We start from the raw sequence: 26209 nt of genomic DNA, 5'->3' as shown, positions 1-26209 counted from the left end.
CACATAATGTATGTATGTGCATGGCATGTGTGGTTGGTGCCACATGGGTCAGAAGAGGGCATCAAATGCCAGGATCTGGAGTTACAGATGGTTGTGAGCCACCACGTGGGTGCTGGAAATTGAACCTGAGACCTCTGGAAGAACAGCCAGTGCTCTTAATTGCTGAGCCATCCTTCAAGCCCATGTTAAACTTTTTTTTTTCTTTTTCGAGACAGGATTTCTTTATATAACAGCCCTGGCTGTCCTGGAACTCACTCTGTAGACCAGGCTGGCCTCAAACTCACAGAGATCCACCTGCCTCTGCATCCTGCGTGTTGGGATTAAAGTTGTGCACCACCACACCAAGACTGTTGTTACTGTTTTCCATTACATTTATTTATTTATTTATTTGTATGTATGTTGGGGGAACTCGTGTGCCAGGAGCCTGATTCTCTCCACTCTGTGGGTCCTGGGGACTGAACTCAGGTTGCCAGGTTTGGCAACAAGTGCCTTTACTTGCTGAGCACCTCGGTAACCCCTATTTTTAAAATCTCTGGTAGATACTTAATTTCTCTTTAGAAAGTCACTGGGAGACTGGAGCCAGTCAGGAGAAAGAAACCACATGACAACTGGAACAGACAGATTTGCTCATTTTGTTGTATTCATTTTGTGTGTCTGGGTGTTTTGCCTGCATGTATGTCTGTGTACCATGTGCCTGGTGTCCACAGAAGCCAGAAGAGGGTGTCATCCCCTAGAGTTAGAGTTACAGATGGTTGTGAGCCTCCGTGTGGGTGCTGGGAATTGAACCCAGGTCCTCTGGAAGTACAGCCAGTGCTCTTAACCACTGAGCCACTCTCCAGCCACCAGCAAAGTTTAATGTGAAAATCAATAATTGAAAGAGCTGGAATACTGTGGGATTGATTAGTGAGGAATAGACCAGTGGCATGTGGACTAGTGGGCAGCATCATGAAGCTGGTTCATGAACGGCTTCACTAGGAAGCCGTGGTCAAAGACTTATGTTTGGGGCAGGTGTCAGGAAATTAGAACTCTCCCAGGCCAGCCTGGTCTCCAGGGAGAGTTCCAGGATAGACAGTTTCTACACAGAGAAACCCTGTCTCAAACCACGACCACCACCCCAAAAAATTACAACTTTCTTGCCCTGCTGGGAGCAAAAAGGGATAGGCCCTTGGCAAACACTGGCGTTTCTTTAGTTAAACACAATTCATGTTTGGCCCAGACATACGTCATGCTGAGGCATATTTACCCACTGCTGCCCCAGAGAATAGACATCTCCAAGAGCAGTTAGAGAGCTATGACGTTATGAAAATTTGTAGATGAATGTTTATAGTAGCATTATTCAAACCAAAAGAAGAAGGAATTCCATTATCTACCCACTGATGGATGGTAAATATGATCCGGTACATCCATATGAGGACGTATTTATAAAAAGCAATGAAGTGCTGATATGTGCCACAGCAAGCGTGGACCTCACACTCACTGTTAATTAGTAGAGGACAACCACCAATACCTGTGGACCGCTTGGCTTCGTATTTAGGAAATTCCAGAATAGGCTGGCACATTGGGAAGTAGGTAAGTGTTGGAACAACAGGAGGGTCCATAGCATGTTGTCCCTAAGGGACACCTTTTCTAGGCAAATGGGTACACCCTAAAAGTGACTGTGGTGGTGTTTGTACAACTCTGTGAGCTTTGGGAGTAGTCTGTTGTTGTTGTTGTTCAAGGAAGGGTTTCACTGTGTATCCCTGGCTCTCCCAGAACTAGCTCTGTAGAACAGGCTGGCCTCAGACTCAGAGACCCGCCTGCCTCTGCTAAAGACTTGCATCACCACACCCAGCACTTTGTGTGTATCCTAAGAGTCACTGAATCACACACTTTTTAAAAATTTCAGTCCTTCCTTCCTTCCTTCCTTCCTTTCTTCCTTCCTTCCTTCCTTCCTTCCTTCCTTCCTTCCTTCCTTCCTTCCTTCCTTCCTTCCTTTCTAATGTATACGAGTGCTCTACCTGCATGTACGACTTTATGGTAGAAGAGGGCATCAGATCCCACTAGAGATGGCTGTGAGCTACCATGTGGGTGCTGGGAATTGAACTCAGGACCTCTGGAAGAGCAGCTGGTGCTCTTAACCGCTGAGCCATCTCTCCAGCCCTCTTTATTTCTTTTTTAAAATTATATGTATGTGTGTGTCCATTTGTGCATATGCAGATACGTATGGAGGCCAGAGGCATCATATCTCCTGGAACTGGAGTTACAGAGGGTTGTAAATCATTTGCCTTTGGTACTGGGAACAGAATTTTGGTTCCCTGGAAGAGCAGAGTATGCTCTTAACCGCTGAGCCATCTTTCTAGCCCCAGTATGTGTGTGTGTGTGTGTGTGTGTGTGTGTGTGTGTGTGTGTGTGTGTGTGTGTGTGCCTGTATGTATATGGAGACCAGAAAAGGGCCTTAGATCCCAAGGAACTGGAGTTATGTTTGAGACAGGGTTTCACTATATAGCTCTAGCTGTCCTGGAAACTTGCTCTGTAGATCAGGCTGGCCTCATACTCGAGATCTACCTACCTCTGCCTCCTGAGTCGTGAGATTCAGAATGCGCACCAGCGTGCTCATCCTCTAAGGAACTGGGGTTCTCGGCATCTGGGGAATGCCCAGCTTGTTATGTGGGGATCGGAACTGAGGTTCTCATGGTTGTTCAGCCAGCACTCCTAATTGCGGAGCGCCTCTCCAGCCCCTTGGATTTCCTACCCCGAATCCAGGAAGGCTGTTTTAAAAAGGAGAGTGAGGCCAGCTAGATGGCTCAGCAGGTATGGGCCTCGAGGACAAGCCTGATGACCAGAGTTCAGTCCCTGGGGCCCACGTGATGAAGAGAACTGACTCCCTCAAGTTGTCCTCTGGCCTCTACATTTATTCTCTCTCTCTTATGTTCAGGCACGCATGCACACATGCACAGGGTTGTTTGTTTTGTTTTAAAGAATAATTAGTACAGAAAGTGTGAAAAACGGATCCAATCTAGGAACTAACAGGCAGTAAGTCTGTAACTATTACAGCTAGCTGTCCTCGGTGTACCCATAGTTTTTAAATTCCCTTCGTGGAGGTGGAGGAGGGGGTGGGAGGAGGGGTGGGGCCTGAAAAGATCACCCAGGGCTTAAGAGCACTGGCTGCTGTTTCAGGGGACCTGGGTTTGGTTCCTGGCACATGTAAGGTGGCTCACAGCCGTCTGTCACTCTGGTCCCAGAGGCCTCAGTACCCTCCTCTGAGCTGCACAGGTGCTGAGCATGCACAGGTGCGCAGACATGCATGCACACAAAACACCGATGCACACCAAGAGTTCCCTTTGCTGATCTCCAGTTCCTGCTGCCTTCGTGGTTGAGGTTCAGAGGACCCAGTCCCCAGCGACTTCTCGACTGTCCATTTTCTCTTCTTTCTCTGTCCCGTGTGTTTGTTTGTTTGTTTGTTTTTTTCCCCCCGGAGCTGAGGACCGAACCCAGGACTTTGCTCTTGCTGGGAAAGCGCTCTCTCTACCACTGAGCTAAATCCCCAACCCCATCCCATTTGTTTGGTGGTTGCTTGGACAGCATTGCTTTCCTAGGGTTGGTTTTGGTTTATTTAGGAAATCCTTTGATTTTTTTATTCTTTTTCATTTATCTTATTCATTATTATTTTTTTTAAATTGATCACAGCTTTTATGATCCTTACTGTATTTTGGAGAGTCCACTCTCTCTTCCATATTTCTCCTTATCTTTTATGGTATTCCCCCAGTTCTTTGTCCTAGGTGCTGCTCTGATTCTAACATCTTTGATGTTTTTACTGCCTGTGATGGTTAATCTCAATTGCCACCTTGATTGGACTGAGAAAGGCCTAGCGATTTAGTAAAGCGAACTTGGGGGTGTGTCTGTGAGTGTTTCCAGCGAGGTTAGGCCTCATACACTCCACAGATGGCCTTATCAGTTGCTGGACTTGGGATCTGAGGAGTCTGTTGTGATGTAGAACTGTGAAAGGTGTGGCCTGGATGGAGGAAGTGTGACTCCTGTTGCTGCCGGCTAACCACTGTGCTGCTGCAAAGTGGATCACCTCTTCTACGCTCCACTCTCTCAGCGGCCGTGCCGTGCCGTGCCGCCCCACACAGTCCTGGAGAAGGGAAGTCTAGCGGCCATGGACTGATGCCTCTGAAACGTGAGCGCATGTAAACCTTCCTTCTTGTACTTCGTTTTCCTCTGGTGTCATAGCAACACAAAGCTAATCACGGAGGTCTCTCCCCGTAAGTGCTCTGTCTTTGGCCTCTGTCCCTGCTGCTGGTTTTCTGTAGCCATTTTCTGGGTGGAACTGACTTTTTGCTGGCACACATGTCCCGGAGCTACGTCTTGAACTCTTGTTACATTTCCAGGCTGGTCTTGTTAATGATCTTTGCTGGTTCCCTGACATTATCATCATCGTCGTCATCATCGTTTGGTCTCCCATACTTTCCTTGATTTGCCTTGACTTTCCCTATTCTTTCCTCTTTCGTTGCAGTATGTTTATGTGGCTCCTGTATGTACCAGTTCTTGGATGTTATTATTTATTTGAGACAGAGTCTCATTATGTAGCCCTGGCTGGCCTGGAACTTGCTATGTAGATCAGGCTGTCCTCAACCCTACTGCCTGAGTGCTGGAATTAGAGGCATGTGCCATTTCCTGGCTTTATTACTATTCTGGTGCAGTTTTTCTGAGTATATCCCTGTTTCTCTGTGTCTGTCTCTTTGGTGCTGGGGATTTGAACCCAGATCCTCATGTTCTGCCAGCGAGGTATTCCCTAGCCCCTTTCTTTTCTTAGAGAGGTGATACAGTATGAATAGAACCAGATCATCTGGATTTGAGTCCGGCTCTGCTCTGAGCTGTGATCTCAGCCTGCTTTGTGCTTGCTTGGGTTTCTTCACTAGGAAGTGTAAATGATAACTTCAATAGAGTCGAGATGCAGAACTAATAAATAAAACTCTTACAGCTGTGGCTGGTCCACAGTAAGTGCTATGTGAATATCAGCACTATTAATTATTTTATTAGTCATGATTCAAAAAGAACATAATTGTTCTGAGTAGAATAATTTCATAGATTTCATATAAATTGTTTAAATCTGCTCAGCTAAGTAGGAATTCTGAATAGCTTAGGTGTGTTCATCAAAAAACCATTTTTCTTTTTTTAAAGAACTGATAAAGGACTGGGTGGTGGTGGTGCATGCCTTTAATCCCAGCTCTCGGGAGGCAGAGGCAGACTGATCTCCATGAGTTCAAGGCCAGCCTGGTCTGTTTGAACGAGTTCCAGGACAGCCATGATGGTTACACAGAGAAACCCTGTCTTGAAACATTAAAAAGAAAAGAAAAGAGAAAAAGAAAAGAGCTGATGAAGGAACTGGTTTGGGAAGCTGCTAATAAATTGTATGTGATAACTTCCAATTAGCTTGCTTCTGAAGTCTTCACAGGAGGATGCCCTGGAAGTACCTTGTGGCTTTGCATGATAGCATTCCTGTCCAGTGGCTGACACCTCCGTTTCAGTTGTTGCTGGGTTAGTTCAGAAAGTCATCAACTGTAGGGTGTTTTAGAAATGGTTTGGGTGCAGTTTCTTCCAGTAGATTCAGACTTTTGTGTGACTTTCTTCCTATGGCTGATTTAGGCGACGTAGTTTTCTGTGGTATGAATGTCTCTTTTAACGAATGCTAGAACCAACTGAGTCATCAGGCAGTCAACAGATAAGTGTTTGAACACGTACTGGGGCACAGTGGTAAAGAAAACAGCTATCTTCCCTGCCCAGGTGAGCCAGAATCCAAATGCTGGATTGTTATATTTACCAATATAACGTGAAAGGGGGATGGGCCGCACAGGTGCTGGGGGGGGGGGGGAAATCCAACAGAAAGCCTCAGGCTAAAACGTGAGACAGGCAACATTTCCTTGTGGAAGGAATTCAACTTTAAGGTGAGGATGAAGGGTGAGTAGGAGTTGGCCAGAGGAAGGGTTTGTCGTCAACTGTAGTCCATGGCTAGAGTTTGGTTCCCAGCAGCCACATCCCGGGGTCCACAGCCACCTCTAAACTGCTCTGAGGGATTCAATGACCTCTTCTGTCCTGCACCAGCCCACACATGGGGCATACTTACACACACATATTTAAATAAAAATAAACCTTTAAAAAAAAAAAAAAAGAGCCTACCCCAGAGGCCAGCCTAGGCTGTACAGTGAGGCCCTGTCTCAACAAGTGGGCACCAAAGGCGTCAGCTTGACCTTGGGTGGGAATGGTGAGCTCTGAACGCTAAAAAGGAAGTTTGCTGGTGGGAAAAGGAGGCTGGTGGTGGGTGTGTGGGGAGCTGGGGAAGGCAAGGGAGCTGGGAGAGCCTGGCTCAGTGGGGAAGTAACTAACCTAAGGATGGTGGGAAATCTGGGCCTAGGGTGAATCCTGTTGCCTTGGCTACTGAGTATGAGAGCTGTAGGGGAGGGGACAGGGACCACAGGTTTCTATGAGGCTATGATGGAACCAAAGATTAGGGGAGGCTGGGAACAACACGATCAGGTCTAGTCCATAGGATGGGTGGAGGGCTCCAGGTATGGCCAGAAGGTAAAATTCCTAAGGCTCGATTGCTGTGTGATTGGTGTTGTGTTGGGAGTGTCAAGCATTGTTTCCAGGAGCTCTTGTTCTGTGAACTTCTCCAGAGGTGAGTAAGTGCCCGCTCATCCCTGATAAGGCACTGATAACCGGCCAGAGCACAGTTCCACCAGAGTCGAGCTCGGTGAGCCCGTGAGTTTATTAGGCCTACTTGAGAGCATGAGTGAGATATTCCTTACAGGAGTGTGGGTAACCCGGAAACAGCCACACCACCAAAAGGTCTCCCCCCCTACCGTGGAATAACAGCCTTCCCGTGGCTGCATAGATAGCCCTTCACTTTCTCGGAACTGCACCCCTTGCAGTGTGTGGGGGCCGACATGGCTGAGAGGGTCTTTTAGGAGGAAGAGGCCGGAATCTCAGGCAAGGGCACAGTGATCCTCACCGCCCACTTCTGTGAGGAGATGTCAATCAAATCAGCCTGATCTTGAGGGTCGCAGTTGCTCCTGTGAAGACGGTGACGACCATGTTCTACATCACCAGTGATGGTCAACGCAGAGCTGGTCCTCGGAGGAGGCTGTTGGAGGGGAAGTGAGAGGGATCTGAATCTCGGACAGTCAGCAGCGGTTGAGATGGTCCACATCATGGTGGTAAATTCAGACATCCCCTTGGGGATGCCTACGACAGTTCTTTTCCTCCCTTCTTTTCTGAACATTTTCACGAGACGAATCCTAAACTTCAGGGGCTGGGCAAGGTGAATGGGCAGGGAGAGGCAGAAGTCCACAGAGAGCTCAAGGGCGCAGCAGAACAGAGAAGTGAATATATTGAGGCCAGTGGCGGAGAACTTCTAAATGGTCGAAACCTGTGAAGGGAAAAGCTAGGGTTAATCACTTGGTTTGTATCAGGATTGGGAGTATCAGGGCGAACTGATTGTTCTCAGTGTAGAAAGGCCAATGCAGGTGCAGGTAGCATGTGTGCACATGCATGTGTATGCTCACCTGTTCTGCCCAGTTCAGTCCCTGAGACCCATGGCTGTGAGGACACAGCTTATCTAGATACAGGGTTTCTGTTCATGACTGTGGTCCTGGGAATGGAACCCAGGGCTTCACACATGCTAGGGAGGCACTGTTTCTTGCTGTGGATGTGGCACATGCTGCTTGTGAACTCTTTGTTGAATAAAGGGGTAGATCTGTTAGATTGGCTCACAGACTGTCCTGTGCCTGCCTGAGCCTAAGGCTGTGGTCACTGTTATGCCCAGATCACCCCCAGAGAGACCACCAAAGACCAAGGATGTCCAGAATGCAACAGCAAGGTCTATTGTAGGCCGAGCAAGTGCAGTACAAGCCAGCCAGGGAACTCGTCCCCAAGCACTCGTCGCAGCGAAGCAGGGAGGAGTTAGTCTTTCTTTGTGAGGCTAGCTTTTTTATTTTTCTATTATCAGCTTGATACAGTATAAATTCTTATTCTAATAGTGAAATGTTTCACTGAGGCTTGCCCAGTAATTGAGTAAAACCAAAACTTATTATAAGCCACAGTCATCCTAGGTCGTCGTCCCCCCCCCTTCCCCCCCCCTTCCCCCCCCCCCCCCCCCCCCCCCGCGCTATATAGCCTCCCTGGTTCTGTGGGTTGCAGTCTGATTGTTCGTTGCTTATATCTAGAATCCATTTATGAGTGAGTACAAACCATGTTTGTCCTTCTGGGTCTGGGTTACCTCACTCAGGATGATATTTTCTAGTTCCATCCATTTGCCTGCAAATTTCATGCTGTCACTGTTTTTCTCTGCTGAGTAGTACTCCATTGTGTATATGTACCACATTTTCTTAATCCATTCTTCAGTTGGCGGGCATCTAGGTTGTTTCCACATTCTGGCTATTACAAATAGTGCTGCTATGAACATAGTTGAGCATGTATCTTTGTGGTATGATTGAGCATTCCTTGGTTATATGCCCAAGAGTGGTATGGCTGGGTCTTGAGGTAGATTGATTCCCAATTTTCTGAGAAACCGCCATACTGATTTCCACAGTGGTTGTACAAGTTTGTATTCCCACTAACAGTGGAGGAGTGTTCCCTTTGCTCTGCATCCTTTCCAACATAGATTGTCATTAGTGTTTTTGATCATAACCATTCTGACAGGTGTAAGGTGGTATCTCAGAGTCGTTTTGATTTGCATTTCTCAGATGATTAAGGATGTTGAGCATTTCTTTAAATTTCTTTCAGCCATTTGAGTTTCTTCTTTTGAGAATTCTCTGTTTAGCTCTTTAGCGAGGCTAGCTTTTTAAAGGCAAAAACCATAAGCCCCTCTAGGTTGTGGGATGTTGCTGGAGAATTTCTCTCCAGCTCCTGCCACCAAGTCCCACCAGTCCCGGAGCCCACTTATAAAATAAACATACAGACTCTTACATCATTTAAACTGCTTGGCCATTAGCTCAGGCCTATCATTGTCTAGCTCTTACTCTTATATTTAGCTCATCTCTATTAATCTTTACTTTGCCATGTGGCTCGTGGCTTACTGGTACCTTATATCTTCCTTGTCCTGGTGGCGGCTCCAGGCGGTCTTCTCTTTTCCTTCCTCCTTCCTCAATTCTCCTCTCTCCTTGTCCTGCCTATACTTCCTGTCTGGTCACTGGCCAATCAGTGCTTTATTTATATAGAACGATATCCACAACAATGGGGCAGTTAGTACAGGTACAATTCTAATTGGCTCAATCTTCCTGGGCCTCCGTGTTATCTTATTTTAGTTTGTCCGTTTGCTTTGTCAGAACCTTTACAGGGGTTGGGATATCTCATAGTTAGTCAGTCACCATCAGCCAGACATCCTGACTTTGTACTTTGACTATCTCTGGCATTTGGGGCATTCTATGGTTAATTAGTTGCTACCAGACAGCTCTTCAGACATCCTGACTTTGTTCTTTTGGGTTCCCGGGGCTGACGCCATCATTTCTGGGAGCTTGAAATTAGCCTGGGTCTATCTATATTAAGATATGTTTGTCTAAGCCCCCTTTTTTGTCTTAGAGAATAGAGTGAGGGTCTCACATTCCCCCTTTCTTTTGGTCCTAGTGGGGCTCAATCATGGGCCCCTGGCCATTTCTAACTCATGGGGTCCCTAAGTACCTTCCTCAGGGTTGGCATATAACTCGAACTCAGTGGTATTGACTGGTGTATGCCCTCTTTGTACCAACAGCTGAATTGTGCCAAGCCTTTGTTTCATAAATTGTACTAGCCTGTTAAGGATACAGGGTCCAAAGATGAGTAAGATGATGAGAATCACCGTGGGCCCTACTAGACTGGAAATTAAGGTAGCTAACCAGAGGGACCAATTGAATAACCCCTGATACCAGGAACTCTGTTGGTCTTTTTGTCTATCTTTTATCCCTTTACGGATCTCATCTAAATTTTTAGTAACCACTCCTGAGTGATCTCTATAGAAACAGCATTCTTCTCCTAGGGCCTTCCACAATCCCCCTGTTGTAAAAAGAACAATTCCAGCCCTCTTCGATTCTGCAGGGTAAGTTGTGCTAATGAATCAAGAGACTTTTGGAGAAACCTAACAGACGTTTCTAACTTATCAAGGTTTACATCTATTAGAGGTCTTAATTCTTGAAACTTATTTTGCTGTAAAATCATGGAGGCGGCTCCTAATCCGGCTCCGGTGGCCCCTAAGCCAAGGCGTGCGGTCACTGGTCACCACTAGGGCTGTCATGGGTTCTCTCTTTGATCGCGGGGCTAGTCGGGCCACTACCTCGTCATTACTATGATATGACACATGAGGAAGCATCAACACCAGGGCACAAGAGTCATTCCATAAAGACAAAAGCTCGCCGGGCGGTGGTGGTGCACGCCTTTAATCCCAGCACTTGGGAGGTAGAGCCAGGTGGATCCCTGTGAGTTCAAGGCCAGCCTGGGCTACAGAGTGAGTTCCAGGAAAGGTGCAAAGCTACCGCAGAGAAACCCTGTCTCAAAAAACCAAAAAAAAAAAAACAAAAGCTCAGTAACCACACAAGGGGATAGTCCGATCTGACGACAGAGCCAGCACACACCGCATCTATAGGTCAGAGCCATAAAGGAGTGGTGGAATTAACCTTTTGGCACCCAGACCAGACATATGGCTCCAGTGGCAGGCTATATATTCCACTTAAGCATTCCTCCTCCGACCTGGTGGCTATTAGTATATCATGTACGGATTGTAGAAGAGAGACATGTGGGTGCCAAGAGTGATACTCACTCGGGTCCTCATGGAGAGCCTCATCGAACATAATAGGAGAGTTCTTAAATCCTTGTGGCAGTCTCGTCCAGGTCAGTTGTCCACTCACCCCAATGTCTGGATCATGCCATTCGAAAGCAAAATACCCCTGGCTACTTGGGGTGAGTGGGAGACTAAAGAAAGCATCTTTTAGGTCAATAACTGTACCACCTCTTTTCTGGTGGGGGCATACTCAGCAGGGTGTAGGGGTTAGGTGCAGTAGGGTGGATGTCCATTACCCTTTTGTTGACTTCTCTGAGGTCCTGGACAGGGTGATGATCATTTGTCTGTGGTTTCTTAATCGGCAGGAAGGGTGTGTTCCACATGGATTGAACAGGTCGCAGGACTCCTTCTTGCAAGAGCCGCCTTATGTGGGGGGTAATTCCCCTCTTGGCCTCTAAAGTCGTAGGATACTGGCGGACTTTGACTGGATCTGCATTAGTCTTAAGTTCTACATGTTCCGAGGCCGGTGCTTAGCCAACCCCATTCCCCCTGTCTCGGTCCAAGCGGTTGGGAATTCTTGGAGCCAAATATTCTTGTCTAGGCTGGGGGCCGATTTCTGCTTATGGAGGCGATATTCTGCCTCCAGAGGCATTGTCAAGAACACCCCATGGTCTTTCCATCTGGATGTCTGACTTCGGGCACCTGCATCTGTGAAATGGATCTGTGCTTTCATTTTTGTGAGCAGATCGCGCCCAAGCAAGGGATATGGGCATTCAGGGATGACTAAGAATGAGTGGGTTGCCCGTCCCACGCCCAGGTCCACCGTTCTTCGGGTAGTCCACTGATAAGGTTTGGTTCCCATCGCACCTTGCACCCAGGTTTGCTTTCCTGACAAATGTCAGGAGTACCAAGCTTTCCGCCCCTGTATCCACCATGAATTGGATAGGTTTCCCCTCCACTCTCAGGGTTACCGTAGGCTCGGGGAGGGGAGCCGAGGCCTGTCTTCCCTAATCACTTTTCTTCCTCTTGCAGGGCCGTGAGGATGGGACTTTCTCCCTAGTCCCGCCAACACGTCTCTCTTATTCCTGTTCTTGGGGCATTCTTTGGCCCAATGTCCTTCTTCCTTACAGTATGCGCACTGATTCTTTCCTAGTTTAGGCAGAGGCCTCTTGCTCTTCTCATAGTTTCCTGCCTCGGCGGCTAGGAGCATTCTTCCCATCTCTGCCTGCTGTCGCTCCAGTATCTTAGGCTCCTTTCTTGTCTCTTTTCTCTCTTATCTTCCCTCTCTTGGCGTTCTCTTTCCTTTCTTTCTTCTTTCTGATCCCCTGTCTCCCTCTTATTATAAACCTTTTCCGACACTGCCGCTAAGTCCCTCAAGCTCCTCTCCCCTAGTCTTTCTAACGACTGTAATTTTCTTCTAATATCTGGCGCTGCCTGATTAACACAAGCTAGGATGGCGGCCTGCTGTGCCTCCTCGGGCTCCGGGTTGTAGGGGGAGTACTGTTTGAAAGCCCCCATCAACCTTTCTAGGTATGCAGCTGGACTCTCCTCATTTCCCTGTTTTACATCATAGATTTTAGCCGTATTAGTAGGTCTGCGTGCAGCAGCCTTGAGACCTGCCACCAGAGCCTGGCGGTAGACACGGAGACTCTCCTTACCTTCTGCTGTGTTATAGTCCCAGTTAGGGCGGGTGGATGGGAATGCGGCCGCGGCCAAGGTGGGGTCGGCCCGAGGGGCACCCGTTGGTCCTGGGACCAGCTTCCGGCCATTCTCCAGTATCCTAATCCTTTCTTCAGTCGTGAAGAGGACCCCCAAAAGCTGCTGAGTCATCCCATGTGGGCTGGTGGGTGAAAAGAACACTCTAATAGGTCTTGGGGGTCTTTGGAAAACGGCGCATTTTGAGCCTTCCAATTATATACGTCACTAGTGGCGAAGGACCAGTGGAAGGGTTTGTTCCCTAAATCATCAGGCGGGCTGGCGTGCCTGACGGGGAGGGCCACGGTGGTGTCTGGTTGTGGGGTTCCCCCTCTCTTGCTGCGGGTTGACTGAGCCGGCCCCCCCCCCCCGTCCTCCCCTAATGGTTGGGGTACTTTGATCTGTTCCGCAGGTGCTGTGGGGCGCACTTGGGGCGCACTTGGGGCAGTTGAGGAGAGTAGGGGGGTGGAAAAAGTTCCACTTCAGGAGTTCCTCCCTGGAGTACTGCAGCAGGCTTTCTCTTCTCTTTTTTTTTCTGGTCTGCTGGGGAACTCCTGGGCTGGGTGGTCAAGACCTGAGTGCCCCAAACCTGCTGTGGGGGCAAAAATGGCTTAACCCAGGGAAAGAGGCCCACCCTCCCTATCTATCAAGCCTCTCCAGGTAACAATATAGGGGACTTGGTCGGGGTGGCCACAGCGAGGGCGGAAGACAATCTCCTCTACGCGGTGGATAGTCGCGGCATCAAAGGTCCCACCTGCTGGCCACCCGACATTGAAGGTTGGCCACTCAGATGAGCAGAAAGTGACCCATCTCCTTTTCTTGATGATCACACTGTTGTTGCTGGCGGTGTCCTGGACGCCCTGCCAGTGAGCTAGGGTTAAGTCTAGGGGTGAAGGTGGGGTACTCCCCATAGTAGAAGGAGAAAGTCGGAGATAGAACCTGAAGAAGAGAGAAAGCAAGCCGACAGCAACCACAGTGGAATACAAAAGACTGACAATTTCCGGGGACAAAGTACAAAGTGGCACTTCCTCCTGCGGTGCGGGAAGATAACCAAAGATGCTCCTAACGGGTTGTTGAATGCTCAGGAGAGGCTCCGGAGGAGACTGCTGAAACCAAATGGTCACTTCTGAGGTGATCTCAAGCGGCTCGGGACCCCGGGGGTCCCTTGCCAAAACTGGGGATCGAGACGTCTCTCTTTCCCTCCAGGTTCACTGTCTGGGCACGTCTGCCCCAGTGAGAGCCTGCAGAGTACAAAACAGTCGACCCATGCAAAACGAAGGGAATGCTGGTTCCCCAGAGACTGGAGTTACAGACAATTGTCAGCTGCCCTGTGGGTTCGAGGAGCCAAACTCAGGTCCTCTGTAAGAGCAGCAAGTGCTCTTAACACCTGAGCCATCTCTCCACTTAGTTTTTAAATTTTCGGGCTTCTCCGTCTGTTGTTGGCAGGATGAGGCTGTATATGCACACTTGTCTCTCTGTAGATCATTTCCACGTAACCGTGTGCTCTAGGCTCGAGTCTGTGTTGCGCATCCTTTGCTTCATTCTCTCTGCATTTCCTCCCCTGCCCTCGAGGACCCTGTTCACCTTTCTCTGTTCAATGGTGGCCTTTGTGAACTGCCACACTTCCTTGCCCTCTGGCTTCCATTTGGAACCAACTGAGGGAACTGGATGAGCGAGCGGTTAGAGTGTTTTTAATCGCTCCGCTGCCGCTGTCCCAGAAGAAGCTGTGCCCTGCATCCCACTGCTTCCGCCTCACGCCTCTCTTCTCTTGCCACGTCCAAGGCAACTTATAAAAGGAAGCATTTAACTTGAGACTTACAATTTCAGAGGGTTAATCCATGACCATCATAGCAGGGAGCATGGCAGCAGGCAGGCAGGCATGACTCTGGAGCTGTAACTGAGCGCTTACAACTGAGTGCTGCTGGGACACCCTCCTCTCTTCTCAGCCTTTCAGGAGAGGAGGAGCAGCCTCCCGCCCTTGCTAGTCTCCCAGCGGCTCTTTCTAACCCTGCCCACACAGCTTACAGAAATCCTGCCATCACACCTCCTCCGGGCTCCCTTCTGGGTGTTCAGTGTGCTTCCTGTCAAGGCCCAACAGCAGACACACTGCAGAGCACCCGAGATTTGTGGCTTCCTTGCTAACTGGGCCTTTGAACTGCTGTGAATTTTATCTTTAAAAATCTGTGTGGCCGGTGGGCATCCCTGCACAGGACTGTTTTAAAGCCACATTTGTGTGTGTGCATGCCATGGAGGTCAGAGGACAACTTGCAGAAGTCTGGTTCTTTCCTTCTACCGTATGGATCTCTGGGATTGAGCTCAGGTTGCCAGGCTTGGCAGCAAGCAGCCCCTCCCGCTGAGCCGTCCCCTGGTCCCTTGCACAAGACCTCTCCCTGTTTGTTGCAGAGCTGAGTTAAGGTGTAGGGACATTGTAAATTTCAGTTATGGAGTCAATACTGTGACTCATGACAAATATAATTCTGAAGTGTATAAAGGGGAAAACAGAGGCCTCCCAAGGATGCACCTGACACACCCCATCCTGTTCCCGAGGAGCAGCTAGCATAACAATTACAGTGCCTCTCAGGCCTTTATGTGTATATGTCTAGCATCAAATAAAGGTGCATATGTCTATATAGATAAACTTATGCCTCTGTATGTCTGTCTGAGGAGGCTCATTTCTAGAATCCACTACTGGTCCCACTATGTTTTGTCCTGTGTCTCTTAATAATTACAGCTTGGAGTTAGTTTTCATATGAGAGAAGGTAAATTTTCATTGGAGATTTTTGTGACACATACGTTTGGTCTTCAACTCTGTCTCCTGGCAGTAGAACTCCTAAAATCTTGAGAATGTCTGAAGTGATCTCTTGGTATGTGTCAGTGGCTTGACTGGTAGCTGGCAGTTACTGTCTGGCTGCAGGATGGAGGCTGGTTGTTTTAGTCGCTTTTCTACTGCTGTGATAAAATACCACGTCCAAGGCAACTTATAAAAGGAAGCATTTAACTCGAGACTTACAGGTTCAGAGGGTTAGTCCATGACCGTCATAGCAGGGAGCATGGCAGCAGGCAGGCAGGCATGACTCTGGAGCTGTAACTGAGCGCTTACAACTTGAGACACAACCACGAGTCGGAGAGAGGGACATGGATGGCTTGAGCCTTTTGAAACCTTAGAGCCCACCCCCAGTCATACACTGCCTCCAACAAGGCCACACCTCCTAATCCTCTCCAAACAGTTCCATCAACTGCGGACCACATATTCAAACATAGGAGCCTATGCGGACTGTTCTCATTCAAACTGTACTTTTTTTTTTTGAAGAGACTGATGTAGGAGTGAAGGATTGGGACCTTTAGTCTCACCCTCCAAACTTTTCAGGGATATAAAGTTGGATACCAATGGCCATGGTGTAAACATTGGTCCATGTACCAGAGTTTCCATAAAACATGAAAGGATGGGGTTAAACAGGTGAAGATTCCTGGGGTGCCAGCTGCAAAGGCTGTGGAAACCCTGTCTACCTTTTTCTTTATGTGATGATCTGTCTCTTCATCTGTATCCTTTGTAAAGTCTTACATTCAGCTGCTAAATGTGCTTCTTTGGGATTTGTGAGCCAGTCCAACAAATGAATGGAACCGAAGCAGGAGGTCTGGAGAACCCTTGATTTGTAGCCCCTGGGTCAGAAGTACTGGGAAATCCAGACGGGGCTTGTGATTGGCATCTGGCATGGGTCTGTGACTGTGCTCTCAGCCAATGGGATGATGATAGCAGAACGGAGTCAGATTAGAGGACTCTGCTGGTGTCCACCTGCTGCATTATGCTGCTTACTGCCAGGGTGAGGTCCTCGCACCTGCTGTAGAAGTATTGAGATAATATATAGTTTATAGGATAGTTTATATAGACTATAGCTTATAGTTTATAGTATAATTTATATAGAGTATAGTTTATACTTTGGCCACTCCCCATACAACTTTCAGTTTCTCTCTATTTTTCATTTTAAAAATTTCGGGTAACTGTCATATATTTTCTCACAATTGTGATGTCTAGACTTTATATGAAGATATGAAATCATGTTTTTGTATGCAACCAGAAAGGAAAAGTGAAACTGTGTGGGGGCAAAAGGGACTAACCGGAGGGGCAAAACCAAAAAGGACGTGTAAAGGGATGTGAGGCGGCGTACGGTCACCGTACAATATATACATGCACGAGAACTTTGAAAACAAAATAAAAAAGGGCTGAGTGATGGATGGCTCAGGCAAGCACTGGCCTTGCAGACTTGAAGACTCGTGTTCCAGCCCAGAACCCAGGGAGAGAAAGCCAAGTAGTGGTGTGCCCTTGTTGTCCCAGAGCTGCAGAGGCAGAGGCTGGGGATGAATGCCTGAACCATTAGCCAGCTGGCCAAGGCTGTAGAGTGAGCTCCAAGTCAGGGAGAGACGTTGTCTCAAAAAACAACCTAGATGGCTCCTGAGGATGACAGCTGAGGTCTCCTCGAGCTTCCACATGCACACGTATCCATGTGCATGTGCTCCGTACATATGTAAACACATGCATATGCATACACATACAAGAATTCCTTTTTTCTAGGTTCTTTCTGGGGCTTCTGGGGAGTGTGTAGCCCCTGATGTACTGGCTCTGACTCACGTGACTGTACACGGAGGGCCTGACGGAGCTACTCTGTATTGGGAGTTGGCCTTCAGGACTCTGAGATAATGAATGTGTTTTACTGTGAAATGTTTAGTCTGCCCCTACCCTTGTTTCAGCAGTAGAAGAAAATGAATTCCAAGGGGTTTGAGCATGGCAGCAACATTTGATGTTAGAAATGGTTATGAGCTGGGCATGCTGGCACATGCTTGAGGTCTCAGCCAGCACTCAGAGGCTGAGACAGAAGGATCATAGCTTTGGGCCAGTCTGGGTTACACCGGCAAGTTCTAGGTCAGCCTAGGCTGTGTGGAGACCCTTGTCTTGAACAATACAAGACGGAACCAAACGATGCTGTGTGCAAAATGCATGCAGAGCGTATAAACTGATTTGTGGAAACATAGTAATGGCTTGAACGAGGGGAGTGATGGTGGGAAGGCATGTGATGTCATTTACTTGAGGGCCGGCGATAGTTCAGTGGTTAATAGTGCTCTTACAGAGGGCTGAACTTCAGTTCCCAGCACCCACCTCAAGTGGCTCACAACCACCCCTAACTCCAGCTCTGGAGGATCTGAGCTCCTCTTCTGCACTCCTGACGCACCTGTGCTTATACTTGTGTATACCCCACCATACACACAAATACACACAAATTTTAAAAAGGGCCAGAGAGATGGCTCTCAGTAGTTAAGAACATGTATTGAGCATTGGGCTGCTCACAACTGCCTGTAATTCTAGTCACAGGGAATCTGATACCCTCTTCTGGCTTTCCTGGTACCTGAATGCATGTGGTGTACATACACATACAGGCATGTAGGTATACCCACGAATAAACATAAATAAATCTTTTAAAAATCTTTTTTAAGAACTGAGAGCAGCCGGGCGGTGGTGGCGCACACCTTTAATCCCAGCACTCAGGAGGCAGAGGCAGGCAGATCTCTGTGAGTTCAAGGCCAGCCTGGTCTAAAAACAAGTTTCAGGACAGCCAGATCTGTTACACATAGAAACCCTGTCTTGAAAAACCAAAACCAAACCAAACAAAACAAACAAGCAAAAAAAGAATTGAGAGGCTAGAGAGTTGGCTTAGTCATTAAGAACACTTGCTGCTCTTTCAGAGGACCCAGGTTCAGTTCCCAGTATCTACATAGCAGCTCACAACCATCTATACCTCCAGTTTCAGGGGATCTGATGACCTCTTCTGGCCTCTGCGGGCACTAAGCACACACATGGTTCACACACACACACACACACACACACACACACACACACACACACACACAGACAAAACACTCAATATGCATGGAATCAAAATAAACTTTTACAGCCAGACATAATGGCGCACACCTTTAATTCCAGCACTTGGGAGGCAAAGGCAGGTGGATCTCTGAGTTTGAGGCTGGCCTGGTTTACAGAGTGAGTTCCAGGACAGCCAGGGTTGTTACACAGAGAAACCCTGTCTTGGAAAAACAACAAAAACCAAAAAAAAAAAAAAAAAAAAAAAAAAAAAAAAAAAAAAAATTATTTGAGAGCTTATAATTGCCAAAAATTGGCCGTTGGCGTGAGTGAGGTCACGGGTGAGCAGGTGCCGAGTAACCTGGAGACGTTCTCTGGAGACAGGCACCTTGCCATGACTCAGTGATTGCTCTTTATTTGCAAACTGTCTATAGTTTCTCCATGTATAAGGATGATGATAGCTTTATATCTTAATGGCTTTTTTTGTTTTTGCTTTTAGGTCATGTAGGAAATTGTAAATCATGTGAAGATGGGACTCTTGGTGTTTGTGCGCAACCTGCTGCTAGCCCTCTGCCTCCTCCTGGTCCTGGGGTTTCTGTATTATTCCGCCTGGAAGCTGCACTTACTCCAGTGGGAAGACTCTGGTAAGTACGGCCACTGGAGTTCACCCCGGCCGGGCCTGCTGCTTGCCTGTATCTGCAATGCCTGTGGGAATAGGCATAGAAATCGGCCCCCATTCAGTTGCTGCGGGCTGAGACCTTTGATGCTTTCTCCCACTTCAGTCTGCATGCCGCGGCAAATCTGTTTCCTTTACGAGCTCAGTGAGAATGGGCTATTCTTCTGTTCAACCTCAGACTGTACCCGGATGTCTAGTTCCCGAAGGCTCTTGTCTTTTCTGATTAGTCAAAGGTACCCAACCCTTACTTCTCAGTTCCTGCCTTGGGGTTTGGGATGGAAGTTGGTTTATTTTTCTGCCCTCAGAACATTCCTCTTTACTTTTTCCTTGCATTTTCAATTTGATACTGTCTTTGTTTTATTTCCCCTGAGGAAACTGTCTCCTTCATCTCTTCAGCCCTTTGGTATTGAACTTGCGTCTAACTAGAATACTGTGACCCAGCAACTCCCAACACCTCCCCTCCATGTGAGCATCTGGCCTCAGGTGTTACAGTGCCCCCCTCACGGCCTGACTGGTCTGGTTTCTGTTCCCCAGTGTCCTCCGTGTTACAGGTGTGCAGTTGAGGGAATGACGTTACTTGACATCCGTCGTTGTACACTTCGTTCTTGGCTACAGCTTGAAGCATCACATGGGGAAGCCCCATGGCGGCTCTTCTTTGGCCTTTTCGTTTAATCTTAGCCTGGTTTAGGAAACACTGAGTTGCCTGGTCTGATTCCCAGTGATGCATCTTCGCAAAACCAATTCTATTTTTATGGACAGCTCCTGGATATCAGTGTATAACTAACTAGTCTAGAGCGTAGGGTCAGTCTCTGGGCCAAGGTTTAGATGAGGTGGAAGACGTAGCTGCCGACTGTCTGGCCCCTGGACTGAACCCTAACACAGCAGCTGTTGCTGTGGAGTAGACCAGGTGTTCCTCACACGGCCCAAACGACTTCGGTAATTTTAAGCTGAACTTTAAAATACCATGCTAAATCTTTATTGCTTTGTGTAGAACGTTCCTGCCTCTTAAATGTTTAACTTGGGCTGGGGCTGGGTTCAGCTGGTCAAGTGCCTACCTAGCACGCACAGAGCCCAGCCCCAAGTAAAACTAGTCTTGGTGGCTCATATATGTAATCCTAGTACTCAGGAGGTGAAGTCAGGATTGGAAGTTCAGGGTCATCCTTGGCCATGTAGTGAGTTCAAAGCCATCCTGGCCTATATGACACTCTGAAGAAAAAAAAAATGCTTAGCTTATGATTGCCACTACTTTATGTTTCAAGAAGTTATTCAAATTTTTCTGTCTTGATTTATTTTTAGAATTCAGATTGAGTGCTCCAAGGTAAGGAGCCTTTAGATCAGACAGTGTAGAATTCTGAATGGTGGCTCCATGTCAGTCTTATGCAAGGAACAGAGGCCTTTTTTTTTTCCATCGAGGTCATAACTAAGGATCAAATAATATTTTCCTAGAGAAGTAAAAAGGAATTAGCATTATGAAAGACCCATAATATCAGGCATTCAGCCAGACAATATATACAGTTTATTTCATCTAATTTAATTCTTAATACCAGTCTGTGAAGATGCCTTTAATCCTCATTTTCCAGTTGGACAAACCCCAGCACTTAATTAATGTACCGGGGTCACACAGTTGAGCTGGACCTGAACTCAGATTTTCCATCTTTAAGACCCATTTCACATCGAATGCTATAACAAATACTGAAGAGAGAGTTTAAGTCTGTATTCTACTTGACAAAAAGAGAAGGAAAGGTTCTCAAAGAGGTAGTGAAAAGCGAAGAAGGGAATAAGAGGAAGAGAGACAGAAGATGGGGGGGGTCCACACAGTAACCCCAGCACTCAGGAAGCAGAGACAAGCAGATCTCTATGAGTTCGAGGCCAGCCTGGTCTACATAGAGAGGTCCAGAACAGCTTATGTCACCTAGTGAGACTCTGGCTCAAAAAAGAAAAAAAAGGGGGTGGAGGGAAGAGGGGTTGAGGAGGAGACGTGGAGGTTGGTTGGGTTGCGGTGGTAGGTGCTCACAACCACTGTGGGCCTGGCTGGTTAATTCCTAGTGACCACCAGCTAGCTGCCTTTTGTATTGCGAGCTGATGAACCAGTCTCCACATGTTCCTGGTATCAGCTCTCAAGCCTCTTAGATACTTGACTTGGGGTAGGTTGTTGAGTCCATCTCAGTGTGGTATCTCTGTGTTGTGGTGTCAGAGGGAGAGGGGCGAGCCTAGGTGGGTTAGCAAGCAGAGAGGGGGCCTTCACTCAGCAAACAGAGGCAAGCCCAGATGCTTCCCTTGATGGGGTTGGGGAGTGTGTGTGTGTGTGTGTGTGTGTGTGTGTGTGTGTGTGTGTGTGGTGTGTGTGTATGTGTGTGTGTGTGTGTGTGTGTGTGTGTGTGTGTTTTAAGATAGGGTCTCTCTATGTAGCGCTGGCTGACCTAGAACTCATGATGTAGACCAGGCTAGCCTCAAACTCACAGAGATCTGTCGGCTTCTGCCTTCCAAGTGCTGGGATTAAAGGCGTGAGTATCTTCCAGATAGAAGTTTTGCAGTTCCATCAATTTCAAGGCATATTGTAGAGGGGTGCAAACCACTTTGCTTTGGGCAGCTCAGGGCACATATACCAGAGGCCTGGATCAGACACTGACCTTCAGAGAGTAGCTTGAGATTAGTTTAGTTATCACCCTGTTTTATAAAGTGCTATAGACAGGGCTGGAGTGACGGCTCAGTGGTTAAAAGAGCTCGCTGCGCTTGCAGAGGCCTCAAGTTCAGTTCCCAGCACCCCTGTCAGGTGGCTCAACTCCAGTCTGGGGAATCAGATGCTTTTGGTCTCCATGAGTACCTGTTTTGCATGCGCGCGCGCGCGCGCGCGCACACACACACACACACACACACACACACACACACACAAAGCCAGATTATTGATGTAACCAACCTTCTTATTAAATAAGAAACACAGAAACAATGCGAAAGAGAAAGCCGAGAGGTCAGAGCTCAGAGCCAAAATCTCACCCTTCCGCCTGCGGTGGGTGTCCCAGCCTCCCGAATGAGAGCCCTATTTCCTGACTATTCGTCTATTTAAAGAGACAGAACAAGCCACAGCTATCTCACCTCACCAGTTCCTCAGCTGGTCCTGTTTCCTCAGACTGGAAGCTTCTGTGTCCTCATCCCAATAGCTCTCAGCTGAACTGTGTTGCTCCAAAGCCTGAAAGCTTAACCAGCCAAATGCTTCTAGTTTCTGGGTCTCACGCCTTATATATCTTTTTGCTTTATATCACCACTCCCTGGGATTAAAGGCTGGCTTTCTGGGATTAAAGGAGTGTGTCACCACCATGCTTGGCTATTTCCAATGTGGCCTTGAACTCACAGAGATCCAGAGGGATTTCTATCTCTGGAATGCTAGGATTAAAGGCGTGTGCCACCACCGCCACACTCTTGCTATGGCTCTAATAGCTCTGACCCCCGGGCAACTTTATTTATTAACATACAATCAAAATCACATTTCAGTATAATTAAATTACCACCACACCAGATGTCATGTTACAGGCCTTTAATCCCAGCATCAGGAGGCAGAGGCAGGCAGATCTCTGTGAGTTCGAGGCCAGCCTGGTCTACAGAGCGAGATCCAGGACAAGCACCAAAACTACACAGAGAAACCCTGTCTCAAAAAACCAAAAAAAAAAAAAAAAACTTTTTAAAAAGTCATTACAGACAAAAAAAAACCCTTTTTAAAAAGTCATTACAGACAAATATATATATATATCATAGGAACTGGGTATGCAGCACACACTTAGAAACCCAACAGCCGAGAAGCTAAAGCAGCCTGGGTTTCCAAACGAGATGAGCTGAGCCTGGTGGTCCAGGTTCTTAGTCATAGCTACTCAGGTGGCGCACGCCTTTAATCCCAGCGCTCGGGAGGCAGAGGCACATGGATCTCCAGCTTCGAGGCCAGCCTGGTCTATAGAGTGAGTTCCAGGATAGCCAAGGGCTATACAGAGAAAAACCTGTCTTGAAAACTCAACTTAAAAAAAAAAAAAATCAAAAGCTCAAGACCTATTGAGCTACCTAGTGAGTTCAAGGCTAGTCTGGGCAACTAACTGTGATCTTGTCTCAAAATTGAAAAAAAATTATATATAAATATAAAAGAAGCTGGGAACATGGCTACTGGTAAAGTTCTGGCCTAACATGCAACCCTGGGTTCAGCTCCCAGCACTGCATACACACATATATACATGTATACACATTCATACTTACACACATGTACTCATATACATAAACACACACACATGCACACATAAATACACTGACATACATACACACATGAACACATATATACACACCTACACATTCACATACACACATTCACACACGCCTACACATAACACACACACTCACACATGCATACACATGCATGCATACTCACACACACACATTTAATACACAAACATACACATATATTCTTTTTTTTTATTAAGAAATTTTCTACTCACTCTACATACCACCTACAGATCACACCTCCTTCCTCCTCCCATCTCCCAGCCCTCCCTCCCAAGCCACCCCACATCCCCCAAATCAAGATCTCCCATAGGGAGTCATCAGAGCCCGGCACACTGAGCCTAGGCAGGTCCAAGCCCCTTCCCACTGTACCAAGGCTGTGCAAGGCATCACACCACAGGCATCGGATTCCCAAAAGCCTGCCCATAGACCAGGGATGGATCCTGATCCCCCTGCCTGGGTGCTCCCCAAACAATTCGAGCCAAACAACTGTCTTCTGTATCCAGAGGGCCTAGTCTAGTCCCCTGGGGGCTTCACAGCCACTAGTCTATAGTTCATGGTCTCCAATAGTGTAGCCGGTCATCTCTGCACTTCTTCCCGCCATGATCTCGACATCCCTTGCCTGCAGAATCCCTCCTCTCTCTCACCAATTGGCCGTGGATCTCTGCATCTGCCTCCATCAGTCACTGGACAAAGACTCTCTTAGTTTAATCACTTACACATATATTCATGTATACACTCTCATACGCATACACACACTAACAAACACATACACATGTACTTACACACACACACTCAACTATCCATATTCACTCACATATACACATATACACATGCATATATACACATACACTCACACACACACACACACATACACTGTCTTAGGGTTTCTGTTGCTGTGAAGAGACACCATGACCATGGCAACTCTTATAAGGAAAACATTTAATTGAGGTGGCAGCTCACAGTTTCAAAGGTTCAGTCCATTATTATCATGGCAGGAAGCATGGCAGCATGCAGGCAGACATGGTGCTGGAGGAGTAGCTGAGAATCCTACATCTTGCAGGCAACAGGAAGTGGACTGTGACACTAGGTAGTATCTTGAGCATAGAAGACCTCAAAGCCCACCCCCACTGTGACACACTTCCTCCAATAAGGCCACACTCACTCCAATGAAGCCACACCTCCTAATAGTGCTACTCCCTATGAGATTATAGGAGCCAAATGCATTCAAACTACCACACATACACAGACTGTAGAATTATATTTATAATGTGATGAAAATATGCACATCTGCCTTTGGCACAGTTATTTTTGTAAATTAATAAGCAAACCAACGTAGTCCTCAGGGTTAGAAAGCTTTAGGTATCCTTCCATTTCTTCCTTCCCAAGTGGTGGTAAAGTACTTGAGTTTTTCTTACCCAATTGTTTGTCTGGGCCATTGCTCTGGCAGAGGTAGGTGTCTCTTCTTAGAAATGATTCCAGTGTCTTGTTCCATGGAAACTATGCATATTAATTTAAAGTTCTGCTATTTCTTGTTAATGAAATGGATCTTCCAGGATTTTTTCCTGTGTGGTGGGATCTTTAAAACTTTATGCCACTGTGTTTATCAATTATAGGAGGTCCCTTCAGTTTCATATTTGTGAAGGATTGTAACAGAAGGACTCTAAAACACACGCTGCTGATCTGATTGCTACTGAACATCTCAGGGAGCAAGTCAGTTGGAAATTGTGTCTGATATTTAAAAGGACAGGCTGCCCTGAGCTGACAGGCATGGGACAAAGGACCCAAGTTCAGCTTTCAGCATCCACACCGGGTAGCTCACACCCACCTGTAATCCCAGCTCCAGCAGATCCGAGACCTCTCTGGTCTCTGTAAGTGCCCTACACACATGCACATACGTGCACACAGATGGACGCACACAGATAATCACATTAATCTCTGCAGAAAGTAAAGTGGAGGTTGGCGTCTCTGGCCATGGGTTAGACGACATTCTGCTCCCTGTGACGATAGAGTAAGTGGTGTCAGAGTAGCTTTCGCTCTAGAGAGAATTGTTCTCAAGGACAAAACAAATGAAGGGCTGTGTCGAGGGACACCAGGTGTAGATGTCAGCCCCCAAGAAGGAACACACTGAGCGAGTCCACAGCCTCCGGGCTCCTGCCAGTGAACCACCCCCTCTGTTCAGACCGAGTGGGACGGGTTGTGGTGGTCTCTGCTACTCAGAGACACCTTGGAGCACTGGAAGCCGGGAGAATTTGTGGGATGGCCCGTCCGGGCGTACCAGGCATCTGTGGGAGGATTCCAGTGAGTCTGAGCTATATACTCAGAGCAGAAACCCTGAGGCGTCCAGTGCCGCCCTGCCCCAGGCTGACACACAGGAGAAGTGGCAGAGGGGGAGGGAGGAGGGAAAGCAGTGCTGGGACATCAGCGTCCCCACCCCCACTTGCAGTGGGAAGCTCTCAACACGCCGTGTGCAGCTGAGGCACTGGAAGGCCTCCCCCGAGAGCAAGACCTACTCCGGGCCCACTCTTACAGGGCCGACAGAGCTCCCAGCAAGACAGTCTTAGAAGTTTGGGTCACCTCTAACTTAGAAAACGGCCCGTAACTAAACGGCCCGTTTAGTTTTCTAAAACTAAAACAGTAGAAACAAATGTCTGTGGCAGATTTATCAACAGCAGCAGGTCCTGAAAACCCCCTCAGTTTCTGTTAGTGACGGGTAGTGGAATACACCGGGCTGTGGCGCATGTTGGAGCATCACTTAGCAGTCAACAGGGAACAAGCTACTGTTACATGAGAAACATGGCTGAACCCCACAGCCATGCTCTGATTGAAAGAAGCTAGGTAGAGGGAGTACAAATCGTGGGGTTCCATTTAGATTCAGCTCTAGAAAGGGTTAAACTAGTCCTTGGCTGTAGAGATTTGCGTCAGTGGTTGATTTATGTAGAGGACTGTGGGAACATGAAGGGATTTTCTGGAATGATAAAACGCTGCACATCTTGTT

At 47.6% G+C, this 26209-nt stretch overlaps 1 protein-coding gene across 13 annotated transcripts in view; it reads left to right on the top strand.

Annotated features, from left to right (window-relative positions):
* Positions 1–26209, top strand: part of St3gal3 (ST3 beta-galactoside alpha-2,3-sialyltransferase 3) — a 216909-nt gene that overhangs the window by 13017 nt on the left and 177683 nt on the right. For all 13 annotated transcript variants that reach the window (XM_037202869.1, XM_028893223.2, XM_028893220.2 and 10 more), the window contains exon 2: positions 18778–18922. In XM_037202869.1, the coding sequence (XP_037058764.1) occupies positions 18808–18922 (115 nt within the window). In that variant the 5' untranslated portion in view covers positions 18778–18807. The remainder of the gene's footprint in view (positions 1–18777; positions 18923–26209) is intronic.

Source organism: Peromyscus leucopus, chromosome 2 (assembly GCF_004664715.2).
Source record: "Peromyscus leucopus breed LL Stock chromosome 2, UCI_PerLeu_2.1, whole genome shotgun sequence".
Lineage (NCBI taxonomy): Eukaryota > Metazoa > Chordata > Mammalia > Rodentia > Cricetidae > Peromyscus > Peromyscus leucopus.
This window is presented reverse-complemented; position numbering and strand designations above follow the sequence as displayed.